At 40.3% G+C, this 23,419-nt stretch overlaps 1 protein-coding gene across 3 annotated transcripts in view; it reads right to left on the bottom strand.

The window, feature by feature from the left end:
- Nucleotides 1-23,419, bottom strand: part of LOC137287072 (adhesion G-protein coupled receptor G6-like) — an 89,854-nt gene that overhangs the window by 56,173 nt on the left and 10,262 nt on the right. For all 3 annotated transcript variants that reach the window (XM_067819189.1, XM_067819192.1, XM_067819190.1), the window contains exons 2-8: nucleotides 11,227-11,947; nucleotides 9,904-9,975; nucleotides 8,503-8,574; nucleotides 6,946-7,017; nucleotides 5,104-5,181; nucleotides 4,529-4,698; nucleotides 2,947-3,059 (exon numbers count right to left, since the gene is read on the bottom strand). In XM_067819189.1, coding sequence (XP_067675290.1) covers nucleotides 2,947-3,059; nucleotides 4,529-4,698; nucleotides 5,104-5,181; nucleotides 6,946-7,017; nucleotides 8,503-8,574; nucleotides 9,904-9,975; nucleotides 11,227-11,453 — 804 coding nt within the window. In that variant the 5' untranslated portion in view covers nucleotides 11,454-11,947. The remainder of the gene's footprint in view (nucleotides 1-2,946; nucleotides 3,060-4,528; nucleotides 4,699-5,103; nucleotides 5,182-6,945; nucleotides 7,018-8,502; nucleotides 8,575-9,903; nucleotides 9,976-11,226; nucleotides 11,948-23,419) is intronic.

Below are 23,419 nucleotides of genomic sequence, written 5' to 3'. Positions count from 1 at the left end.
GACGGACAATGTCAATACATCTCACCCCTTCTAATGTACTAGGAGCTCCATGTCAGAGAGGGTATCTTAAAAACATAAACAACTAAGCTGCAGTTTTCCATATTTGAACCTCAAGTCTTCTCATTGGAAGACCGTTTCTGCACATTCGGGATTCGGCTTTTGAATCCCGAATCTGAATATTTTTTTCAGATTCGGAATATGACGAACAGTGTCAATATTCATTATCTTACCCCCTTCATTGTACTAGGTGCTCCTTGTGAGCCCGGGTATCTTACATACATAAACAACCGAAGCATACTTTTCCATATTTGAACCTCATTCGATTCCCGAAACTGAATATTTTTTCCAGATTGGGGATTCTTTTTTGTCACTGAAGTGTGTGTGTGAGTTAACAGTTTAAGTCACTCCTGCAACATTTCAGCCTTATGGTGACTGATGATAGGTTATTAGTTTAGTATACATTAAGGCCAATGATAAAACTACCTGAACAAAGGAGAGTAAATTAACTAGTTTCATTTAAAACTAGTAATGAACTCTAAAATATGTTAACTATGTGTAGCAACACAATATAAAGGCAGGTTATATATTGCCAGCAGCCGAAGGTAGATCACCACACTTGGAACCATGGGGGATTAGAGTACCTCAAACCATCAGATTTCAGATAATGTAGCCTGAATTTAAAGAACATATGTACCATAATTAAAACTAGTAGTGGGTTTAAATTTACCTTGAATACTTAGGGACTTACGTACCCTCTCAGGAGAACAATAATTTTACAATACTTCAACGCCTTTTGATGGAACAGCCACTAACCATTGCATTAATCCATCTAAACTACCAGTGATAAAATATTTATCTTTTTACATTTACATTTTACATTTTTTACCATTTATCAAACCTATCTAGTACTTCTATATCACTTATTCATGACGTATAATATACTAGTACATTGCTGACTGTGAAAAAATAACAAAATTATAACCGTGCAATCGCGAATCAAAATTTTGTGCTTGGGTTTACTTCCCTCGGAACGAAGCACCCTTGACACCAAAGAGTTATGCTGGGGTTTGTAAGTACATGCTCTCTGTATTTGCGTTGAAACCAGTTATCAAATACTAAGATGGTGAACTACTGCGTGGCTGGAAACTGTCGTTCGTCCAGGTGAAAAGCAGGACTTGCACTTTACGCTTCATCCAGTCATGGATGCAGTTCGTTTGCAAACAACGAACATAATAACATGCCATGTGTGCAAGTATCCCATCTGCCTGTCTGTGTAATTGCATAATGCGACAGAGACAGAAAGTAGTGTGTTTTGTTTATAGTGTATAGCCTGACAGGTGTTAAGTTCAAATTGCATGGGGTCATGTGTGAAGTGCATGAGTGAAGTTGTGCACTGCATGTTGTCATTAGCAGACAGGCACGCAGACAAATAGGCGTCAATAAAACAAACATTGAGCTCGAGTTTTGCCTGTGATAGACTTCCTATCACAATCAACATATTTTTCTATCTTATGTATCGGAACATTTTAGTTTTCACAGTTTTTCAGTACTTTTTTGGTGGAGTCCCATCCGGGATTCGAATCCGCACCCTTAGAGTCAGGCACCTAAAGTCACACAAAGTCAGCAGCTTAATCCCAAATATGACATCGTATGTTACATTTGACCACTTTCTAAAATATCATTGTATAATGTACATTTCTAGATTTTAACATTGATTTGGAAATCTAGAAAAGTAAGAAAGAGAAAAATAACAGAAGCAAAAGACAAAATCAAATCCTTACTAAAGCAAGATTTACTTTTTAAAAATTCCTTTGAATGTATTAAATCCTATTGTGTCCAGTTGTAACAGAAATAACTGTGGAACATGTCAACATACTGCTGAAGGACACGCTGTAACTCTCACGAGACATAATGTACTCTACCCAAAAAGAAACGCATATATGAATTTTGTTTTGAAACATCGCGTCTATTTTATGAGTCAATGAAATATAGCGAAATTGCACACTGGGAATGCAGACTTATCCGTCTTTTCAACCAACTGGAGGAAAGTCGGTTTGAGTGTCACAAGGAGACGTGTCACAAGGAGACTCTTCGGCATCGAATGAATAAGTCTTAGAATCTCGTGTTGCCCAATCGCAGCCCACTCTGCCTGTAGTGCCTGTGCGTGTTGCTGAAGTGTCTGGAGCTGAGGGTCACGGCGTTAGTCCAGGGCATCTCACAGATGTTCGATCGGGTTTAAGTCCGTCGATCTGGAGGGCCAGGGTAGCACATCGATGTTGTGGTTCTGGAGGAAATTTCTAGTGTGACGTGCTGTGTGAGGCCGGGCATTACCCTGTTGAACTCCCTCTGGAGATCAATGATTGGAAAGAGGTGCTGGCTTAGGATTTCGTCGCAGTACCTTTGACCTGTCAGGTTGCCCTGGATTATCACCAAATCATTTCTCCCACGGAGGGGAATCTCTATTGACATCATAACACTTCCCCCGAGCGAATGTTGACGATGTTGTTGTCGAAGCACACGGCCAAAATAAGGTCTTCTGGTACGTAAACCAGCCTCTTTCAACCTGTTTCTGGCGGTCTTTGCAGGAAGTCATCTCAATCCGGGTATCTGTTGAGCAAAACTGGTCGCCGTAGCTGTTCGATGACGCAGGTGTTGTACCCGGATGTGGCGATCCAGTGCCACTACAAAGGGCATCTACTACCGAATTCTACCGGCGATAAGTCTCCCAGAGCTGTGAATTGAATCGGAATTCGAATCCCGAAAATGAACAAAAAAAAGCCAAACACATTCAAGATTCGAATCCCGAATCTGAAAAAAATATTCAGATTTGGGATTCGAATCCCCAATCCGTTTCTAACTTTATGTTGCCGCAGTTGGTTTGCCAAGGTTACATATGTCGTGATGAAGCAATCACTCGTTTATTATCGGGAATCAAGTTTCACTTACCTCATCAGACGAACACTCTTGTATCTGTCCTTGCCGGTCACACATCTCAGTAGACGCCATCCCTTGGCAGCTTCGGCAACTCTGGTCATCTTCAAACACCGACGGGTCGTCCTCTGAGGAGAGAACATGCAGTCATAGAAGTCAGTTTTCTAACTAACATTCAGTGAGTGAATGGTGGAGTGCATGAGTAGTTGAGTGAGTACAGCACAGAGTGAGTGGTTGGGTACATGAATGGTTGATTGAGTACATCAGTGAGTGACTGGTGAAATGCATGAGTGGTTGAGTGAGTACATCAGTGAGTGGTGGAGTATATGAGTGGTTGAGTGAGTACATCAGTGAGTGGTGAAGTGCATGAGTGGTTGAGTGAGTACATCAGTGAGTGGTTGGGGACATGAGTAGTTGAGTGAGTACATAAGGGAGTGAGTGGTTGGGTACATGAGTAGTTGAGTGAGTACATCAGTAAGTGGTGGAGTACATGAGTGGTCGATTGAGTACATCCGTGTGGTGGAGTACATGAGTATTTGCCTGAGTACATCAGTGAGTGAGTGGTGGAGTATATGAGTGGTTGAGTGAGTACATAAGGGAGTGGTGGGGTACATGAGCGGTTGAGTGAGTACATCAGTGAGTGGTGGAGTACATGAGTAGTTGAGCAAGTACATGAGTGAGTGAGTGGTGGAGTACATGAGTAGTTGAGTGAGTACATCACTGAGTGAGTTGTCGGATACATGAGTATTTGAGTGAGTACATGAGTGAGTGGTGGAGTACATAAGTGGTTGAGTGAGTACATCAGTGAGTGAGTGGTTGGGTACATGAGTAGTTGAGTGAGTACATTAATGAGTGAGTGGTGGAGTACATGAGTAGTTGAGTGAGTACATCAGAGAGTGGTGGGGTACATGAGCGGTTGAGTGAGTACATCAGTGAGTGGTGGAGTACATGAGTGGTTGAGCTAGTACATCAGGGAGTGAGTGGTTGGATACATGAGTATTTGAGTTAGTACATGAGTGAGTGGTTGGATACATGAGTGGTTGAGTGAGTACATCAGTGAGTGAGAGGATGGGTACATGAGTAGTTGAGTGAGTACATCAGGGAGTGAGTGGTGGAGTACATAAGTGGTTGAGTGAGTACATCAGTGAGTGAGTGGTTGAGTACATGAGTGGTTGAGTGGGCACATCAGTGAGTGGTGGAGTACATGAATAGTTAAGTGAGTACATCAGTGAGTGGTGGCCTACATGAGTGGTTGAGTGAGTACTTGAGTGAGTAAATGAATCAGTGAGTGATTGAGTGAATGGTGGAGAGAGTTAATGAGTGAGTCGTTGACTACGTCAGTGAGTGAGTGGCTGAGTTAGGGAATGTCTGAGTGAGAGGTTGAGGGAATGGCTAAATGAGCAGATCAGTAGTAGATGGTAGAGTGAGTGTGTGGCTGAGTGAGTGGTTGAGAGAATGGCTAAATGAACACATCAGTGAGTAGGTGGTAGAGTGAGTGAGTGGCTGAGTGAGCGCTTGAGTGAGTAGTTCATTGAGTGAGTGAGGGGTACAGTAGTGGGTGAATGAGTGTATTGTACCAATGATTACTAGGACGTACCATCACAATTGAAGTCATCTTCCTGGACGTCCCACAGCGGCGTGTCCTTGGCATTTTCGCACTTAAGATCATCAATCTCGAACTTGATGTTACCAACACTTCTTACGTCTAACCAATGCTTGAACGCTAACATGTCACACCCACAATACACTGGGTTGCCGCTCAGTTTCCTGAAAAACGCCAAGGGATATAGTGTGTGAATCCGGTGCACCAGACATTGGGTATTTACAAATTAACACATGACCACAAACATAGCTATGGTGCTTACAACAAAGAATCATTAACGAATCTAGAATTTACAACCGAAAGCAGGAGATCCTGGCACTGATAAGAGACACAACTGCAAACATAAATATCTGACCTCTGGGAAGTCGCTGAATAAAGCAGAATAAGATAGTCGCTCTCTTCACATAATGATTTATGGTTCAATGACCGGATGTGAGCATATGAAAGATATACATTTGTTATGTGTCATGGTAGTGCTGCTCAGAAGTTCCTAGATCATTACCCATTTCTTTCTGTAACGACTTCCAGGTCACATCAACATCATCAAAAAACATCAGCAAAATACTTACACCCGAACATCCTTGTTGGCCGGTAATGTGACGAAGGCATATCTAGAGATGTTCCGTATGTTGTTCTTTATCAGATTTCTGAAATGCGTATGATGTGTAAGCCGGAGGCAACAAGTCGCTGTAGTCATTGGTAACAGACATGTCAACAAAGGACCTAATTCTATGGAAACTTAACAACATGAGTGCGATTTTGAGAGTAGATGCTGACACGCGTATGCAATGAGTGAGCGAGTGAATATTGGTTTTATCCATGCTTGCTGACGTGGTTGACACATGTTATAGTATCCCATCCCAGCTCGATGCCCGGTGTTGATCAATGGAGTGTCTGGTCCAGACTCAATTATTTTCAAATCGATGCCATTTACATGTAGTTTGCAGGTTGCCAACCAACCAAGAAAAAACAACAACAAACGTTAAAGAAGTACTTGGTAAGCCATGAACACTAATCAGAAAACGTACCAGTTTATTGATTAAAACTTCTGGCATTAGCTGCGCTTCGATACAGCCTAAAGTGGTAATTGACGCTTCAGCATAACGTCGCCGTATGCAAACAACACGACTGTGTTTTCCGTAAATTTGTAGTTTTTTCCTAATTCCTACAACCCCGGGGCCTAACGGTTCAAGCTCCAGAGTGGGATACGGCTCTCCACACAGGTACAATGAGTGAAGCTCCTTTCTGCTGGAATAGTGTTCAGAGATGGGATTGTGTTAAGCTCATTTCTGCCGGAATAGTGTTCAGAGCCGGGTATGATGTGTGAAGCTCATTTCTGCTGGAATAGTACTCAGAGCCGGGTATGATGTGTGAAGCTCATTTCTGCCGGAATAATGTTTAGAGCCGGGTATGATGTTGAAACTCATTTCTGCTAGAATAGTGTTCACAGCAGGGTATGATGTGTGAAGCTCATTTCTGCTGGAATAGTATTCAGAGCCGGGTATGTGTGAAGTTCTTTTCTGCTGAAATAGTGTTCAAAGCCGGGTATGATGTGTGAAGCTCATTTCTGCTAGAACAGTGTTCACAGCAGGGTATGATGTGTGAAGCTCATTTCTACTGGAAAAGTGTCCAGAACCGGGTATGATCACACCCAGTCACTAAAACTGTTGATCTTGAAGCAATCAGTTTCTGTTTTGTTTGTTTGCTTGTGGACAATATTCCAGCTGTATGTCTGTGGTCCAATCAGATTCTGAGATAACCGAAAAAAACATGCGCCGGATAGTCGTATGCAATGAGTGAGCGAGTGAATATTGGTTTTATCCATGCTTGCTGATAGTCCATATAGTCAACTATATGCAATGCAGATATTTTTTCACTAGAAAACGAAAGGTAGTGTCAAATTCATTTTATCAGTTACAGCTAAAATTAGAATTATCAGGGAGAAATGGGAATGGGTGAATTCCAATGCACACTTGACGTGATAACAACAAGTGTAAGAAGAGTCGTAAAATATACCCAGATCCATTATCTTTCGTCACCGATAAAGCCAGAACTAAGGAGAAACGTTATGTTCCTAGCATGTCATAACCTGGTTGTGTATACAGGTACTTTTCTGCTCTGAAAAGGTTTGTTTGTTGTTGTTTTAGGTTTTGTTTATTAGACGTATATAGTTTGTTGTGTTCTGATGTTTAACCGATAGAACAATCGGCTGGAGAGGGGCACCTGGATCCAGAATTTCCGCAGAATAGGGCAGGAGTTTGGTAGTCCAGCTACTTACACCACGAGAGCAGTTTATTGTATTTTACATAATACTGTAAACCCCGAGCCTATATATCCCCTTCTCAAAAATGAATGAATGAATGAATGAATGAATGTTTAAACATACATGCATAAAGCATCAAGAAACTCACAATTCTGTTAGACTGGGTAGATGCTGGAACATAGGTGCAGGGATGGATGTCAGAGCATTCTGTTGCAGGTTCCTGGAAATAACACCTGGACGAGTTAGTAACAAGACTGCTAGCTGTTTGCCCTCGAACGAAAAAAGAAGAAGCAGGAAGCATATACTCCGTATCTGTGTTCCTAATAATAAGCATGTTGATATCCTACAATCATCTCCTTAAGGTGCAACGGTCGTTTATTGACCTACAGTAAGAAGTCTTTAGACGTACAAAATGCAAATCATAAAATAGTAGCCATGCTATGCCATACACAAAAGGTATTAACACATTACACATAGATCCTGTTCGTACTTTCACACAAAGTGTAGACTTAGTTTAGTGCTTAGCTAAAACGACATTTACAAACTGACGGCAAGTTGGAGTGACTTTGAAAATACCTGACTAAATAAAGAGTGACGTTTACATGTAGTTTGGTAGGTATTTGGTAGTGTGTTAGAAAATCAGTTGCATTTATTGGTGATACATCTATATTGGTATCTGATACATCAGATATATTTAGCAAGTAGGTACTTGATCGCGCCCTGTGTCATAAATACGAATATAAATTTTAGCATTTAGTCCATATATGGACTAAATAACTGACACTATAAATATAAACGTACACACACATACAAATAAACATGAAGGTACATAAAGGTGTATGTGTAGTTGTTAGTCTATGGCGACTTAGTGACAGGTACATGACGATGTATATATTCCTGTTAGTATGTGAAGACTAAGTCACTGTACACGGTGATGTATATATTCCTGTTGGTATGTGAAAACTAAGTCACTGTACACGGTGATGTATATATTCCTGTTGGTATGTGAAAACTAAGTCACTGTACACGGTGATGTATATATTCCTGTTGGTATGTGAAAACTAAGTCACTGTACACGGTGATGTATATATTCCTGTTGGTATGTGAAAACTAAGTCACTGTACACGGTGATGTATATATTCCTGTTGGTATGTGAAAACTAAGTCACTGTACACGGTGATGTATATATTCCTGTTGGTATGTGAAAACTAAGTCACTGTACATGGTGATGTATATATTCCTCTTAGTCTATGGAGACTAAGTGACGGTACATGACGATGTATACATTCCTGTTTGTCTGTGAAGACTAAGTGAAGGATACATCACGACGATAGTATGTTTGGTAGGCCAAGTAACGTATAGATGTTTCATGTGGTATAGGTGACAGGTGAGCAGTTTGTAGACTCTATGACGGATACATACAAACATGCAAGAACTATGCAGCGTGCTGGTTGGCTACAGGACATCTGCATCCACACATGTACATGTAAACTCGGGTCTTGCTGGAGCAAAGGGGAAGGTATGTGATACTGACTGTCGACACAGGGATATTGACGGTGTATTTCCTTACCAGTGCACGCAGTTGTTGCATATCCATGTGTAGCATGGGTAGCCTGTGTATGACCATGTGTAAATGTAGTTATACTGTGGTGCATCAACCATGCAGAGAAGGCTACAGTCTGGAGAGAGTGACATATTTACTCACAGTGTTTGTAAGCGAAATAAGTTCCGGAAAGCATAGGGGTGAATGTAGTTTATTTCGTTGTTTTGCAAGAATCTGAAACAGAAATACAAACACATAATGAGTGAAAAAGGACAAGTATACTGTTGATAGGAAAGACACCTCTTGATTTGGTATCCTTAATTCGTATATCTCTGTGTATTGGTTATTTAGACCCAAGCTGCAGCAGTGCGTTGGAATGTACACACATAACAGACATGTTCAGATCTCAAACAAGTACAGGAGTGAGTTTGAATCTTATACTGAATGTTCATTTACTGGATTGTTTGTAAATACGTTTAGTGACTAAAGACGGGTCTCTCCTACATAAATAACACTTGGAAACGTTTTGCACACGATCTTAAACATTTTTAGACCTTAAACGCGCCAGAATTATGGGACAAAACACGATTAGATGTCTTTTCAGGACAGAAACACAATGTTCAGCGTTAGATGTCAGTGAAACGCTCGGTACAATGTCTACAAGTGTTTATGCACTTATATGCAATATTATTATTTACGAAACAAATGAGTATTTCCGGCCACGATACGATAAAAATCCAGTACAAATAAGTGACGTGGTAAAAAATCTTAAATATGGTGTCATGTTTTTTTTCTTTCCGTTACAAAAATATGTTAAAAGATTGGAATCAAGTACACCTTGTTTAGGACACCGTTAAACTCAATCGCCAGTTTTTCAGATGATCGAAGTTTTCAGACCCAAACACAAGCGTCATACCTTAATTTTGAAGTTTTGTTGTTAAACAACTGGAAGGTGCTGGCGTTGGTAGTTTCTCTTTTCGAACCTTAATTCCCACTGCCCCTACCCCAAATTCATTACTTTTGTTGCTTGTATTTAGTCTTTTTTTGTCATTATTTTTTTTGCTGTCCTTTAACGCCACACTCAACAATAATATTCCAGTTATGTGGCGGCGATCTGTAAATAGTCGAGATCAACATTATGAACATCGATTTACACAACTGAGATACGATGACTTGAGTCAAGAACTTGACCACCCAATTCCGTTAATCGAGTTGTTGTGACAACAGTTCTAACCCAAATATTCATGTCTCTGAATAGGTTTAACCCTTTAGCTAAATACACCATAAACCTGTCTTATTGGTCCGACAAATGAATGAACGTCAACTAACCGTGTAACATAAATAAAAAACCCGGCAATGCCAGAGAATAACCAGTCTCCATTATTCTTTGAAACAAATTCAGTTGGGGCAAAGGACACACCTGATATTTGGGTTCCTTCTGCATCCAGCGTGCTTAACAATTTGGTGTTAACAGCGACCTTGACAATCCCCACCTCGCCACAATGACGTTACAGCGCTACAGCGTTACACATTTATAATCTGATGCATTTATATGTAACTCACATGGTCTCGATAGACTCTGTAGTGCTAAAATCTTCCTCTTCTATTCTTGTTATCTTGGTGGAAGTTAGTGATCTGAAAAGAAAATAATATCGATTACGTTTCATATATTTGGTTGTAATGCTCTGCTGTATTGCATTCGAAGTATCTGTTGATTGTGCGTGTCGTTACGAATATAGAATCAAGTTGAGCTGGAATTTGCTGTACATAATTTGCTGTACATAGTTATCTCCCTTAGGCGTGCCAGCATCTCATGTACAGAATGGGGTCATATCCATGGTCGACTTTATGTTTAGGTTCGAAACCCAGCAAAACTAGTGCCCTTTAGTTGAAGATGGCGTAGTAGAAAAACTGACTCAAGCAGACTCTGGCAACGCTCTACCAGAATTAGGGCAGAGGTTTCTCGCATTGTACCACTATGGAAAATTGAACCAGGGTCCTCGACTTGATGAGCGAGCGCTATAACCACTTGGTGGCTTCATCAGCACTTATATCCCAGTCGCCTACTCACTCAATCATAATCAACAAGTATTATTATGGAGAGATTTGACTTTATCAGACTTTGTCCTGTCTGCAGACAGCAAATGAGAGATAACAGCCCTTCTCACTAGGAACGTCTCTACGATTGTAAAGACTCACAAATAGTGCATCCTTCTGCATTATCCAGAGTGAAAACTTGAGAGGTAACAAACCTAGGGCACCGAGAACAATGAGGAGGCAACGAAGCTCTTGGGAAGAAAGCGTTGTTTCCCATCAATTTTGTCAAAACATTGGTGTCAGAAGGGATAGCGGATCAACAATCTACAATGTTGGATTTATAAAATATCAGGGTTTTTTGGTTTGACACGCCTGAAGTTTTAAGTTGTCCTTTTCTGAAAAACCGTTTAATGACCATTATCCATGGCGATCATTTTCCATGCTTCTATATCATCTGGGTCTAAAGTAGAATTCCAGTGAAGCATGTATGACCTTCTGAGCCCGATATTTGCAATTTGGTCATTATGTACATAATTATGTAGGTGAAACAGAAGCGGGCGGTGGGGTAGCCGTCACGCCGAAGAGCCTGTTTCCATTTCCGGTAGGATGAACTAAGTCCATTTCTAGTGTCACCTTCACCAGTACTGCTGGAACACTGCCAACAGCTGCCTCACTCTATCAATTACTTCCTCAATCACCAATCCACTCACCCACTAATTCACTCAATCGCCCATCCACCCATCCACTGACCCATACTTTCAATCAGCCATCTACCCACCATCTGGCCCGCACACACAGTCACTCACTGACCCACTCGCACATCAAATATGACAATGTAAAGCTACTTACAAAACACGAATATTCGCATATAGGTCCTTTGGTATAGATGTAATAGTATCCGTTCCTGAACATCGAATTATAGGCTTTCGTCCATTGTCACATTTACAACTGTTCGTTTTACAGTAGGGCCTCTCCTCACATATTACAGGTGTTGTAAAGATAATCAACACAGGTAAAATCCACATGTATTTGTACTTCTTCCTTTGAATCATCGTGAACGGTAAACACCACTTCATGGCACAGTTTAGCACATTTCCCGTATATTCTCACATGTGTAACAGTACAGTCTTCGTTAGTAAGCCGTAACAAGCCGCATTTAAATACTCTCGAAGGCAATTCACAGTTACTCGATGTTCAATCAGACGTGCTTGGTTTCATTGCTTCGACGCCCAAGACAGTATATATCTTAAAGACTGAGTGGTCCGTTATGAAATATTGACACTGATGGGGCTTAGCGGAGTGACATCATACGTCATGTGTTCGCCGTTGTAGCAAGAAACACATCTATTGCTACGTCATTACAACTTTTTGGCCCCCTGTCTCATCCCCGCAACATATTTCGTGCACCTCGTTAATCGGAGTCGTTGTCAACACGATGTCACAAATCTTCAGATACCCTTTAATTGCTCCCTTGAATCCTTGGGTCTGATTCCGTGTGATTTATCCTCGCCGCATTGTTCCGCTCCTGGAGTCCTCGTCTGAATTCCACAATATGGGTGCCAGAGGTCAACTGAAAGATGACGAGTAAAACTATTCAGTTAATTTCAAACAAAAATGAGTTTGCTTTTGCGCCGCTTTTAGTAATATTCCAGCAATTTGTCGTCGAGGACTTCACACACGGCACCCATGTGGGGAATCGAACTCGGGCCTTCGGCGTGATGGGCAAGCGCTTTAACCAATAGGCTACCCCATCGCCCAAAACAGCAATGAATCAATGTAACACTATTCCAATGTAATAACACTTTCAGGAACATCAACTTGCATTTGAGTTCCGAGAATAAGGAACCAGAACATCCAAACTACTTATTTACTGTCCTGTAACAACGGTAAATATATGAAATTAACATAGAAAAGAAAAAGCGTAAATTGTGTAATTGCAAATACACCTTAATTTTAAAAGACAGAACTTGCTTTGTGTAACAAATGAACAAATGAACTGCTATATGTAAAATATATGACGTCGGTATCAGATAATTAACGGATTCATGACCCAGCTGAAGGCGAAATAGCAATGCTATGGTGTGAAGGTAAAATCGAAAACAAAGGCTGACAGCAGGTGTTCGCCTGTTTAATAACCAACTGATATCTGTCATGTTGGTAAATGTTCTTCAACAAACTAAATGCTGAGATTGTCCGCAAGGTTTGATCCTCTGCCGTATGACTATGTATGCATTAATCACCGCGTCAATGTAATTATTTAAATAAACTCTGCGAGGGTTTTTGAACTAGCAGAATTTATTTAAATAACTATCGTAGTGAGGGTGAATATACGAATTACTCCACGAGGGCATGCTTATTTGATCCGCGTGTAATGTATGAGATATGATCAAGATTATCAAAATAAGTACAATGTTATGTTTTTCTTTCTTTAAAATAGAAATAATTGTCCTAGGCCAGTTAATCAGTTATGCTGCTAAAACACTTCCAAGGACAATTGACAAAACTTTCCCAACTGGTTTAATGGTTGTTAGGATCAGACATATATTACCCATCAAAAGTTCAGAAACACTCATTACGTGTTATACATTCATATGATTACATAGTGGAGAAGAAGTTCTCCACTAACTTGGGAGAACCTACTGCAAACTTTAAGCGGATGAATTGCATATCATCAAATTGCTGAAAGGCGTGTGCAAATATCGTGCATGTGAGTAGCTGCGTGTTGGTGTAAATTTCGTTAAGGATTCGCCAGTCATAACTGAGTTTCATCATTTATTGCACGCATGACATTAATCTTTTCAACGTTACGAGTTTTACAATACATCTCTTCATGTGTAAACAGTATCTTGAAACAGTATGGAATATTTTGCAAAATCTAGTTCAGAACAGTTGCCTGAGTTAAGTAGCTACATAAGAGAGTCATGTGAGTCTATTGAGTCTAGTGACTCTAGTGAGTCTAGTGAGTCTAGTGAGTCTAAATTTTGGATGGGTAGTTTCGTTAGCCTAGCTTGTCAGGGAAATACCACAGATACTTCAGCATCCTTCATATATTGACACTGAGGGCGACACCCAAATATCAGCCAGCAGAGTGTATATGTGTATAAATATACCGCCTACCCCTTGTAGCTGACAAGGATCTAATGAACAGAAAAATTCACCTTACCTAATAATCTTTCAGACAAAACCAAGTCAACATGCACAATTGATCAACGTAGGAAAGATACGAAGAATAATCCATGTGTAAATTACTACTGTAGTGAATGTTTGCCAACGAAGCTGGAGCAAATCTTTTCTCCTGTCATATAAGTTAGATATATTAGCATCCCTAGAAACAATACTTACATACTGTCACATACTTAGTGCTAACAAGGCAAGAAAAACAAATAATTGTGCAAATCCATTTATTCTTGCTATGCCATAACTACTAATGCATTTCATGAATTGTAAACCTGGCACAGCCGGGGTTCAGCAAGGAACTATACTATACCGTCGGATATTTAGCATCTTGCCAAAATATATGACACATTCACAACTGATTTACTACTTTTTAAAGAATGTATTTATTGTTTATTAATCTAAAAAGATTCAAATCATTCCATTTATCGTAAGTCACCTCCATGCACACACGACTACGTTTATGTTTTAACATGTGAGCAAGGGAGTAGGATCTCCAGCCTAGTAACTAAAGTATTCGCTCACGCCGGGTACACATGGGTACAATGTATGAAGCCCATGTCTGGTTTCCCCGACGTGATTTTGCTGAAATGTTTTTGAGAGTAATCTGAACTCAAATTCAGTCCTCCACTGACTTATGAGGATCCTACATCTATGATTCAATGATTCAACACAATCATGCTTGCTTCAATTTAACTTTACGGATATCCTGTTCCTGCTCAAAATCATCAAGTCTTATAACATATATTGTTAAGAACAAGTGTGTATAGATACGGCGTAAAAGCACACTAACAAAGTCTTGAGAAAAACGTACACGCAAAAGACGGTACGGTAGCCTACCCACTCTAACCTCAAACATTTAATGACCCCATGTTAAATACTCCACAACATACTCCAGAGAATGAGAAAGATATACAATACCACAAGTTTACAACGTATATCCTGTCGTTTGATCATGACGCCTCATAGCACCATAGACAGGCATTTAATGGGTAAATCTAACCGCACATAAACCAGGGCATGAGACAGATTATAAATACGATAAGTTAAAACGAATATCCTGTTGAACAGACCCGTGAAGGTCCGGGGTAGAATAGCCCTTCAGCAACCCATGCTTACCATAAAAGGCAACTATGCTTGTCATAAGTGGCGACTAACGGGATCGGGTGGTTAGACTCGCTCACTTGGTTGACACATGTCATCGGTTCCCAATTGCACTGATCGATGCTCATGCTGTTGATCAGAGGATTGTCTAGTCCAGACTCGATTATTTACAGACCGCGGCCATATAACTGGAATATTGTTGAGTTTGGAGTAAAACTAAACTCACTCATGTGGAACATGTCAACAGCAGAGAATGGCTCAAACTGATTTCGCACTTATCACTCCACACTTTATCAAATGATCGAGTGGCTCTGTAATAGGGTGGCACTGTAGTTAAAATGAAAACTCTTACCGGGGAAGGACCGGGTTTGATTCTGCGCATGGGTATAATTGTGAAACTCATCTCTGAGTGTCCCCCATCGTGATATTGGTGAACGTATGCTATAAACAACGTCAAATTATTCTTACTGTAAAACTGAGGATGCCCTTGCACATTAAACTGAGACCTGTAACGAACTTATAGACACCAGAGCCAATTTTCACAAAGCTCTCGTAAGCTTAAGATCTCGTAACTTTTGTCGTCGCATTCGTACCTCCTATATCGTAACACAGGAAATAGTAATGCTACGAGAAAAGTTACGACACCTTAAGCTTACGAGAGTTTGTGAAAGGCGGGCCCAGAACGTTACATATGTAGAAAATTCAAAGAAATATTTTATAGCAATGTTCCTCTTTTAACCAACGATAATCTACTACACAGTAAGTCTCAATATGTATAGTCTCCCTGTTTTAACATATGAGCTTTATACGGAATATCCACCCACTTGAGCGAACCAGGCATAAAATACCCACCTGTAATAAATACAATGTGAATATTGCAGTATGTAGACAGCAATAACCAGCATCGCGCATGCGAAACACCATCTGAAGCTGTAGTTTTAGTTCTTACCAAATGAAATGCATTCGGTTAGGATGAAGATGTTATAATCGTTTATTTATGTAGAGTAACTTATGTCTCTTATGGAGGGTTTTTAGGTGTAGGGCTAATGGATTACTAGGTGAGCTGGGGTAGACGTTTGTGAGTCATGTTTTATCAAGTCCTTTCGCGTCACCACCCTGTCAATAAGTATTTCGCAATGTACTTATGAGTTGTGTAGCAACTACAGGCAGCGTGAATTGCGGTTTCATGAGAGTTTCAGTGCTCTGTTCTATTCATATTGCAAAATTAAGAGTATTTTATGTATAGACTAAATATATAGAGGAAGCACCACATCCCAAGGTAGCCGTGTTCGGTTCAACATGTCGGGTAGCTCAAAGTCCGTGTCAGATTACCTACCCTAGAAATGCCAGTGACATTCATTACATAACAGACAACGGTAGTGTAGTTCCAGATGTATATCACAGCGAAGTGGTAATATGAAAAACTCCATACCAACTGCTAAACGTCTAAATCGAGGATTAGGGACAAGCATGGTAGTTTAGCTTGGTCATCGAACAGAAAGCTTTGACTTGGGTGCGGTGTAGACTTGGCTCTGATAGTTTACTTGTACATGGGTGTTTTGGGGCTTGCTGTTGTTGTCATACAAGGCGTTTCTTGTCCCTGGCGTTACAGTTAAACTTGCGAAACAATCAAGTATGTCCTTTTTACGAAAATTTTAAAGGAGCCATGCGGATCCTTGCTCACAATTTGTTTATCTAGACTACAACTTTAAGGTTAGATAAAGATGTCAGTTTGTCATGAGGGACAATTTAGGAATCTCCAAATCTGTCGCATCAATGCCAAATGATGTTCGATGAATGCCTTAGTTTTACACATGCAGTATTTCTCCTGTCCCGGATAAACAGTTCCCTTGTTTTGGGCTGTGCTGATTACTCATCCACAAGTGGGCGGACTAAGTACACCTTTTGGTTAACCCTAAATATTGTCAGTACTCGACAGTGGTGCATGGAACTCGGATGCTTTTGGCGGAGTCTACTGTTTGTATTACATCATTATGGATCCGGTTGTGTCACTTATGCAATAACCGTTGAAGATTCGAATTAGAATTGATATTCAGTATGGAATGGGGTGGTCAGATTCTCTGGCTTGGTTGACACATCTCGCATCCCAACTGCGTAGGTCGATGTTCATGATGTAGATCACTGGATTGTCTGTCCAGACTCGACTTTTTACAGATCGCCGCTGAAGGCGTAAAACTAAACTCACATATGCAATCACGTGAGAATGCAACTTTAAAAGTAATATTACACGTGTGTCATATATCAATCAACGTCACTTGTCCGTAGGTTCCTGATGCAAGAAAGTGATTATAACCCAGGTGGCCGACATCAAACATCAGGCACTGAACATACGGGTTGGTCAGCACCTAGTTTGGCTTAACTTAACCCTGAAACACGACCTGTCAGTACACAGTGTGTAGTCGAGAAGAATCGAGGTTGGTGTTTTGCTTGCCAACAGTACATCACCATGTTTGCCTTGGGTTAAGTGGACGCCATTTAATGATGTGGTGTGACGCATACTGACTATCTGACTGAATCAGCGTCATCAGGTATATAGGATGGCTGAAACATAGCCTAGAAGTCGGAATTCGGGACATCTCTGAGTCAACATTAGTACGTTCAACTTAACAACACAACCCATCCTCTGCTTTTCATATTCATGTCGAATTTCATTCTGGAAAGTCACCCCAAAACATCTATTTTCAAAGAAGTACGGCTTAAAACAATGCTTTTACGTTCATTTGAATGAGTTAGCAAATAGAGTATTATTTCAGGAGAATCATAGTGCAATAGCTGGGTGTGGGTGGAAAGCTGTGCGGTACTAAATGTTTGCACTATAGTGAAACCCTCTTGCGCAGCAGCTGCCGATTAAACCTTACAAGGTGACTGTATAATTGAGGTGATTTGTTTTTATTCGAGATCACGATCATGGTTTTCTGGCTTTTCTAAGGAAGGCACCTCACAGGAAATAGAGGCGACATATTTAGAATAAGAAACATTTATTTCATTGACGAAACACCTTCGACAACTTTGTATGAACATGACGTCATATCTTAATATCGTGCCACTATCAACGATATAGAGTGTCGACGAACGATGGCTTAAAATGAATGAGTTCATTGTGAAAAGAAGAGGAGGGAAGTCTTTTTATAATGCATGCAGACTGTTGCACACCCAAAATAGGATTCAATAATTCATTTTCTATGATTCGTTTTCTATTCTCATAGCCCTGAAGGATGTGAGAAAATATTGCATGCAGTTATTTGAATCTGATTTGGGAACTTCAAATAAACTCTACTTGAACGCAAATCTTTTGCGTCATCTGTATAGAGGTTTATCTATTTTTGACACTCCCCCATGATCTCGTTCACGATTTTAATTCATGAAGCTACATTCATTTACACAATACAATAATTTTAGTATACCCCGTCCTGCCAAAGAAACGCCCAAAGGCATCGAGACGAAACCTTTGAATTGACCTCGTTATTGATAATACTCCGTTACCTAATACCGACAGTTACCGGTTTGAATTGTGTATTTGTTGTAGTCCAAGTTCCAGTAAACATGAATTCGTTGTTTTGGAGTTGATATAGTCATTATCGTGAGATAGAAGAACGTCGCCGTGCCACGGGACGCTAAAAGATGACACTGATCCCCTACTATCTGGTGTAGTACTTCAGCCACCCGTGTTTGTCGTGGTGTCCGCCCGGGTAGTTGAAATTTCAGTTATCCCGGAAAGTGAACAAACTGAGTTCTGGTTTGAAGACAGGTGCTCTACTGCTTTTGTCGACTTCCAGGGTAGTATTTACATAATTAAGTAGTGATGTTTTGAGACTAATTGCCTGTGAACTTACAGATTCTAAGCTCCTGCACTGCCTTTGTTGACTTAGGTTGTGTCGGGTAGTGTTCATATATTAAGTAGTGATGTTTTTAGAGTATGGACTCTTGTGTGGACTGACAGAACTGAGGATTCCTACACACGGATGTTTACCTATTGTTATGAGTGCGTATTTTCTGTATATTTTGTTATTAATTAAGTAATAATTATTATTGGGTCACAACGTTCAGTGTTTTGAATGATAATTATGATGGGTCACATTTCGTATAACAGATGCTCAGCATTTAAGCTGTCCGGAAATTATCTGCCCTTTGTTTTCTATTCGTTACTTCCGGGAGACTGCTTGAGATTTCTACAGTGTTGGCGATGGTCGTATTTGATCGACCTTTCGGGAAATGACGGAATATATATAAAAAGGCTGGTCGTTGTATTGAATTGGGACACACATTCATATTCACTGGAGTATCATCATCAATCACTGCCAACGGTTCATCTTCATAGCCGCCGTCAGACCTCTCCCTGTGTTACATTCTGCATAACTGTTTCTCTCTCGCAATAAAACTTTGGTGAGTTTGCTATATTATATTTCGTGACCCATTACCTTAGATTTTGTCTCACTTGTATTGTATTTGAAATCGGTATTGTGAAATTGACTTGTGACTTTGTATACCTTGCTCTCGTTGCTTAACAATACAGAATTTGGATGTTTTTAGACTTGTCTTAGTTCTGTTTTGCTGGTTCACAGGGGGTTTCTTACATCGTTTGTCACGGCAAATTCTTAAACGTAACACTATCTGAAGCAGACCTCAGCGAACCTAGAACATCAGCTGGTCAGTTGGTACCAATGCGTCCAACAATGCTCTTGCTACTCTCTTCCCTGGAACCCAGAGACGTCGCTGTTGTTTCCACCCCACAGAGTGTAAATGGCGTCATGTCGAAGAGATCAAAAGACTTGAAACTGAATCCGTCTATCCTTCACCTGGGATAGACATTGCAGGCTATGTGGGTACCTAAATGCGTGTTCAGCTGCATCAATGCTAGTTTTCACTGAAACACTGGTTTAAAGTTTTTACACATGTTGATCCTGATCGTTGCATGCTTTGTATTTGTTTGAAACATTTCGCATATTCGGATTCCATGAAATGTTTCAAACCAGTGCTAATTCTTGTTGCGTTCACCGTTTGCCTAGGGGATTAAGTCAGTGGGGGTGGAACCAGCCAAGCGCAACAATTATCCGCGGTGCCTGCAGAGACAACACTAATTTTGGGCGGTAAATCTTCATTTGTCGACTTTCCGGGATTGAACCTTTACCGTAAAGGGCGACTAACGTGACGATGTGAGTGAGTGGGTTAAGTTTAGTTTTACGCCGCACTCAGCAATATTCCAGCTATATGGCGGCGTTCTGTGAACAATCGAGTCTGGACCAGACAATCCAGTGATCAACAGCATGAGCATCGATCAGTGCAACTGGGAACCGATGACATGTGGCAACCAAGTGAGCGATCCTGACCTCCCGATCCCGTTAGTGGCCTCTTACGACAAGCATAGTTGCGTTTTATGGCAAGGATGGGTGGCTGAAGGGCTGTTCTACCCCGGACCTTCACGGGTCGTGACTGGCTGTTCAGCTTCGCTGACTTTGCTGATGTAACTTCGTGGATCGATGTCCACTTCATTTCAATAGAGTTTGCACATGTTGCACTATGCCTACTGCAATAGACCTTTTATATACTTATTCAGCATTTCAAACACGCATAATGATGCGTATGGGTGATATTTAGACCGCGGGGGATAGTTCGTTTAATGTGTTTAGATTAGGTGGTTAGGTACAACACATCAAATGTTTTTAGATGTAAACATGTTTGGGATTTGCACACACTCTAAACGCTTTCAGACTCTACATAACAGAAAATCATTTAAAGTAGAGGCGTGGCACTGTCTATAGAATTCGAGGGTGTTGAGTACAAGGGAGCGTAACCTCTGTGAGTCTCATTTGAACTAATACCTATATAATAACAAGTATAACAATATAGACACCATGATTTATAGATGGCAGCTTCTTGTCATCCATGAAGCACTGTGTCTTTCTTTACATACACAACTACTCAAATGAATACCAGACCCTTGTTTTACAAATGAACATCACCTGGGGAACAGCCGATCAGAAAACATCATCTGTTTTTTTCGTTTTTGTTTGTTTGTCGCATTCAGCAATATTGCGGATATGTGGCTGCGGTTTACAATCAGGTCAGACCAGACATTCCAGTGATTAACTAAATCAGCAAGTCCAACCACCCGATTCCGTTCGTTAACAAGTATGGGCTGCTGAAGACCAATTCTAACACGGATCTTCAGAAGCACATCGCCTACAGATCGAGTTCATGTAAATCATCATTATGCATCGTGTTACCTTTTCAATGACTTGTTTAGTCAGGCTGCGTCTTTACGATAGTTTTATTTCAAGTTCATAAGTAACCATTGTCACAATGGCGTTAAAATTGTTGGCTCATTGACTGATATAGAAAGAAACCTTCAGGATATGTGAATTGTGCAAATGTTACGTTTTACCTTTTACGCAAACACGAACATTCTTTTAAAATATGATGTTTCGAAGTCGTGATGCTGTTGATAGCACATTTGTGGGGACATGAGCCTTTGGGCGGAGATGAAAGGAGTGCTCATAGAATTCTGTTCACCCGAAGGGCATACATTTATCATGTTACCGCTTGCGAGGCGATTCTTACAGGTCAGTGGGGCAGAGAAACGGACACGACAGGACATCATTTGTCAAGGAAACAGTGATACGATAAGAAATGGACATGCATCTCCTCTAACAGTTACACGATTGTACATTCTGGTGACATTTTAGGATTTCTCAAGAAACTCCGCGATTTGAAAACGGCTGAATAGACATTGTCAGTAAACAATCTTCAATCGTCCTCTTAATGGTAAAACATTGTATTTTTACGCTGACACATAGTATGTTTTGTTTTCTTGGTTTGTTGTTTAACCAGCAATATTCAGTGTTCTGCAAATACTTGGCTATTAACTATAGTAATTAGTTATTGGTGATACGATAAAGTATCTGTTTGCTATTTGTGTTGTTGTTACTTTTCTCCGTAAGATACCGGATTTGCTGCTGGATAAAATTCAAATTTTGAGCAGTCAAGTCGCCACACCACAGTTGCAAACCTCACAACTGGCATATGTTCCTTGGTACCAGTTCTAACCAAAAATCAAGAGACCACTACGTACTAAATTAACTAGAGATCAAAACTTTTAAGCGTTGTTACTGTGTAATAAGTTATTAGGTTGTGAAAACATATTGTTAATATTTCTTCTGCTGAGACTGTGCTCTAAAGGTATCAACTTTGACCTCTATATCTGTTGCTCGTGTGGCTTGTGCGAATGTAATTGCCAGATAATAATATCAGTTTATAAGCGCTTGTTTCCACACACATGTGCATATTCAAAGCGCTAACACGTCATTCCCCCTTATAACCCAAGCTGCCTCTTAGGCGCTTAAAATTTATAGTCACATGACTTATCCCACCGGGTATCCATATTCTGCACGGCAATTTTGAACGAACTCACTTGCCTAGGGCGAGGCCACATTTATCACCTGTGCTTCGTTGTGGGGCAGGCCTGAAGTCCTAGAAAGTCTCAAGAGTCAACCCACCCGCGCACACCGTTGCTTCACTTCAGCTGATTTGTGACCTGAATCCCATGCACATGACCACACAAATATGAATGTTAAGATTCATATCCTCATTTGGTTTTAACTTCACACCAGGTAAACTACAATGACAAAAGCGATAGAAACCAGTACAACTTCCTGACAGTTGCTTAAGTATGACTTCATGGACGTTTCTTGAATGTCCTTTCAATCGTTATCACCATCATGCCTACACACGCTTTTATATAGACACATACACATTTAAACAGGCAAACAGTTACAGGAAACACTTGAGGCTGCTTTTAAACAAGAGAAGATATAGATAAAGAGCCGCATATGTATATTTAAATGTGCAAAATAGTACTTCCTCATATTTCGAAATAGTCAACCAATGAGAATAAAATATTTATATTGGGTACTTCTGACCCAGTTTCTTAAATATTTCATCGGAGTTTCCGTCTCTAAACGCAGGTAAATGTCCTGTTTGCCACAATTATCAAAGAACATCCTTGTGTAATTCAAATGCATAATCTTAAAGCCTTAATATGGGATTTTGTCGTCTGAATAAGTTTGACCTCGTCCAGAATGCAGATGTTGAGGTACAAAGATCCTGGGATCCATATATATATATATATATATAGTTACCATGGCATTCAACAAAATGATCTTAACGCTTGGGCGGTCGTAACTTACGCGTATGGACGTGTGTATTGGCATTAGTCTATCGATCTCGCCCTCGGGTCCATTCAACAAATCAATCTACTGTGACAATACTCTTATATTGACAGTCTTAAGTTTATTTCAAAGTGCAAAGCTGCTACATTTGTGGTGCTGCGGTCGATTTTGTAGATCGCGCTTCGTGTGAGTGATTATGGTTTTATGCAGCTTAGCAATATTTAATACGACGGTTGGGGAAACCAGGGCTCCACACATTGTACCTGGGTGTTCTTCGTGACATGACGGGAAATCGAAACAAACATAAATACAAAAGGATATGCTTGAACATATACCGTGAATAAAAAGTTAAGCGCCACTCAGTATATTTTGCAAAAATATAGGCTGGCACATTGGAAACCTTCATAAAAAACTATCATAATTTGATTTAGTACATTTAGTTTAAAAACAAAATAATAATGGAAATTATCTTTTACTTTCAACAGGATGCATGCACTTTTGGAAAACATGCATTTTGTTTTCCTCAAAAATGTTACCTTCTTTTGAAAAGTGAAAATCAGAAATGACTGTTATGTGGT

Source organism: Haliotis asinina, chromosome 6, assembly GCF_037392515.1.
Source record: "Haliotis asinina isolate JCU_RB_2024 chromosome 6, JCU_Hal_asi_v2, whole genome shotgun sequence".
Taxonomy (NCBI): Eukaryota; Metazoa; Mollusca; class Gastropoda; order Lepetellida; family Haliotidae; genus Haliotis; species Haliotis asinina.
The sequence above is the reverse complement of the archived record's forward strand: the minus strand, read 5'-3'. Positions and strand labels throughout refer to the sequence as shown.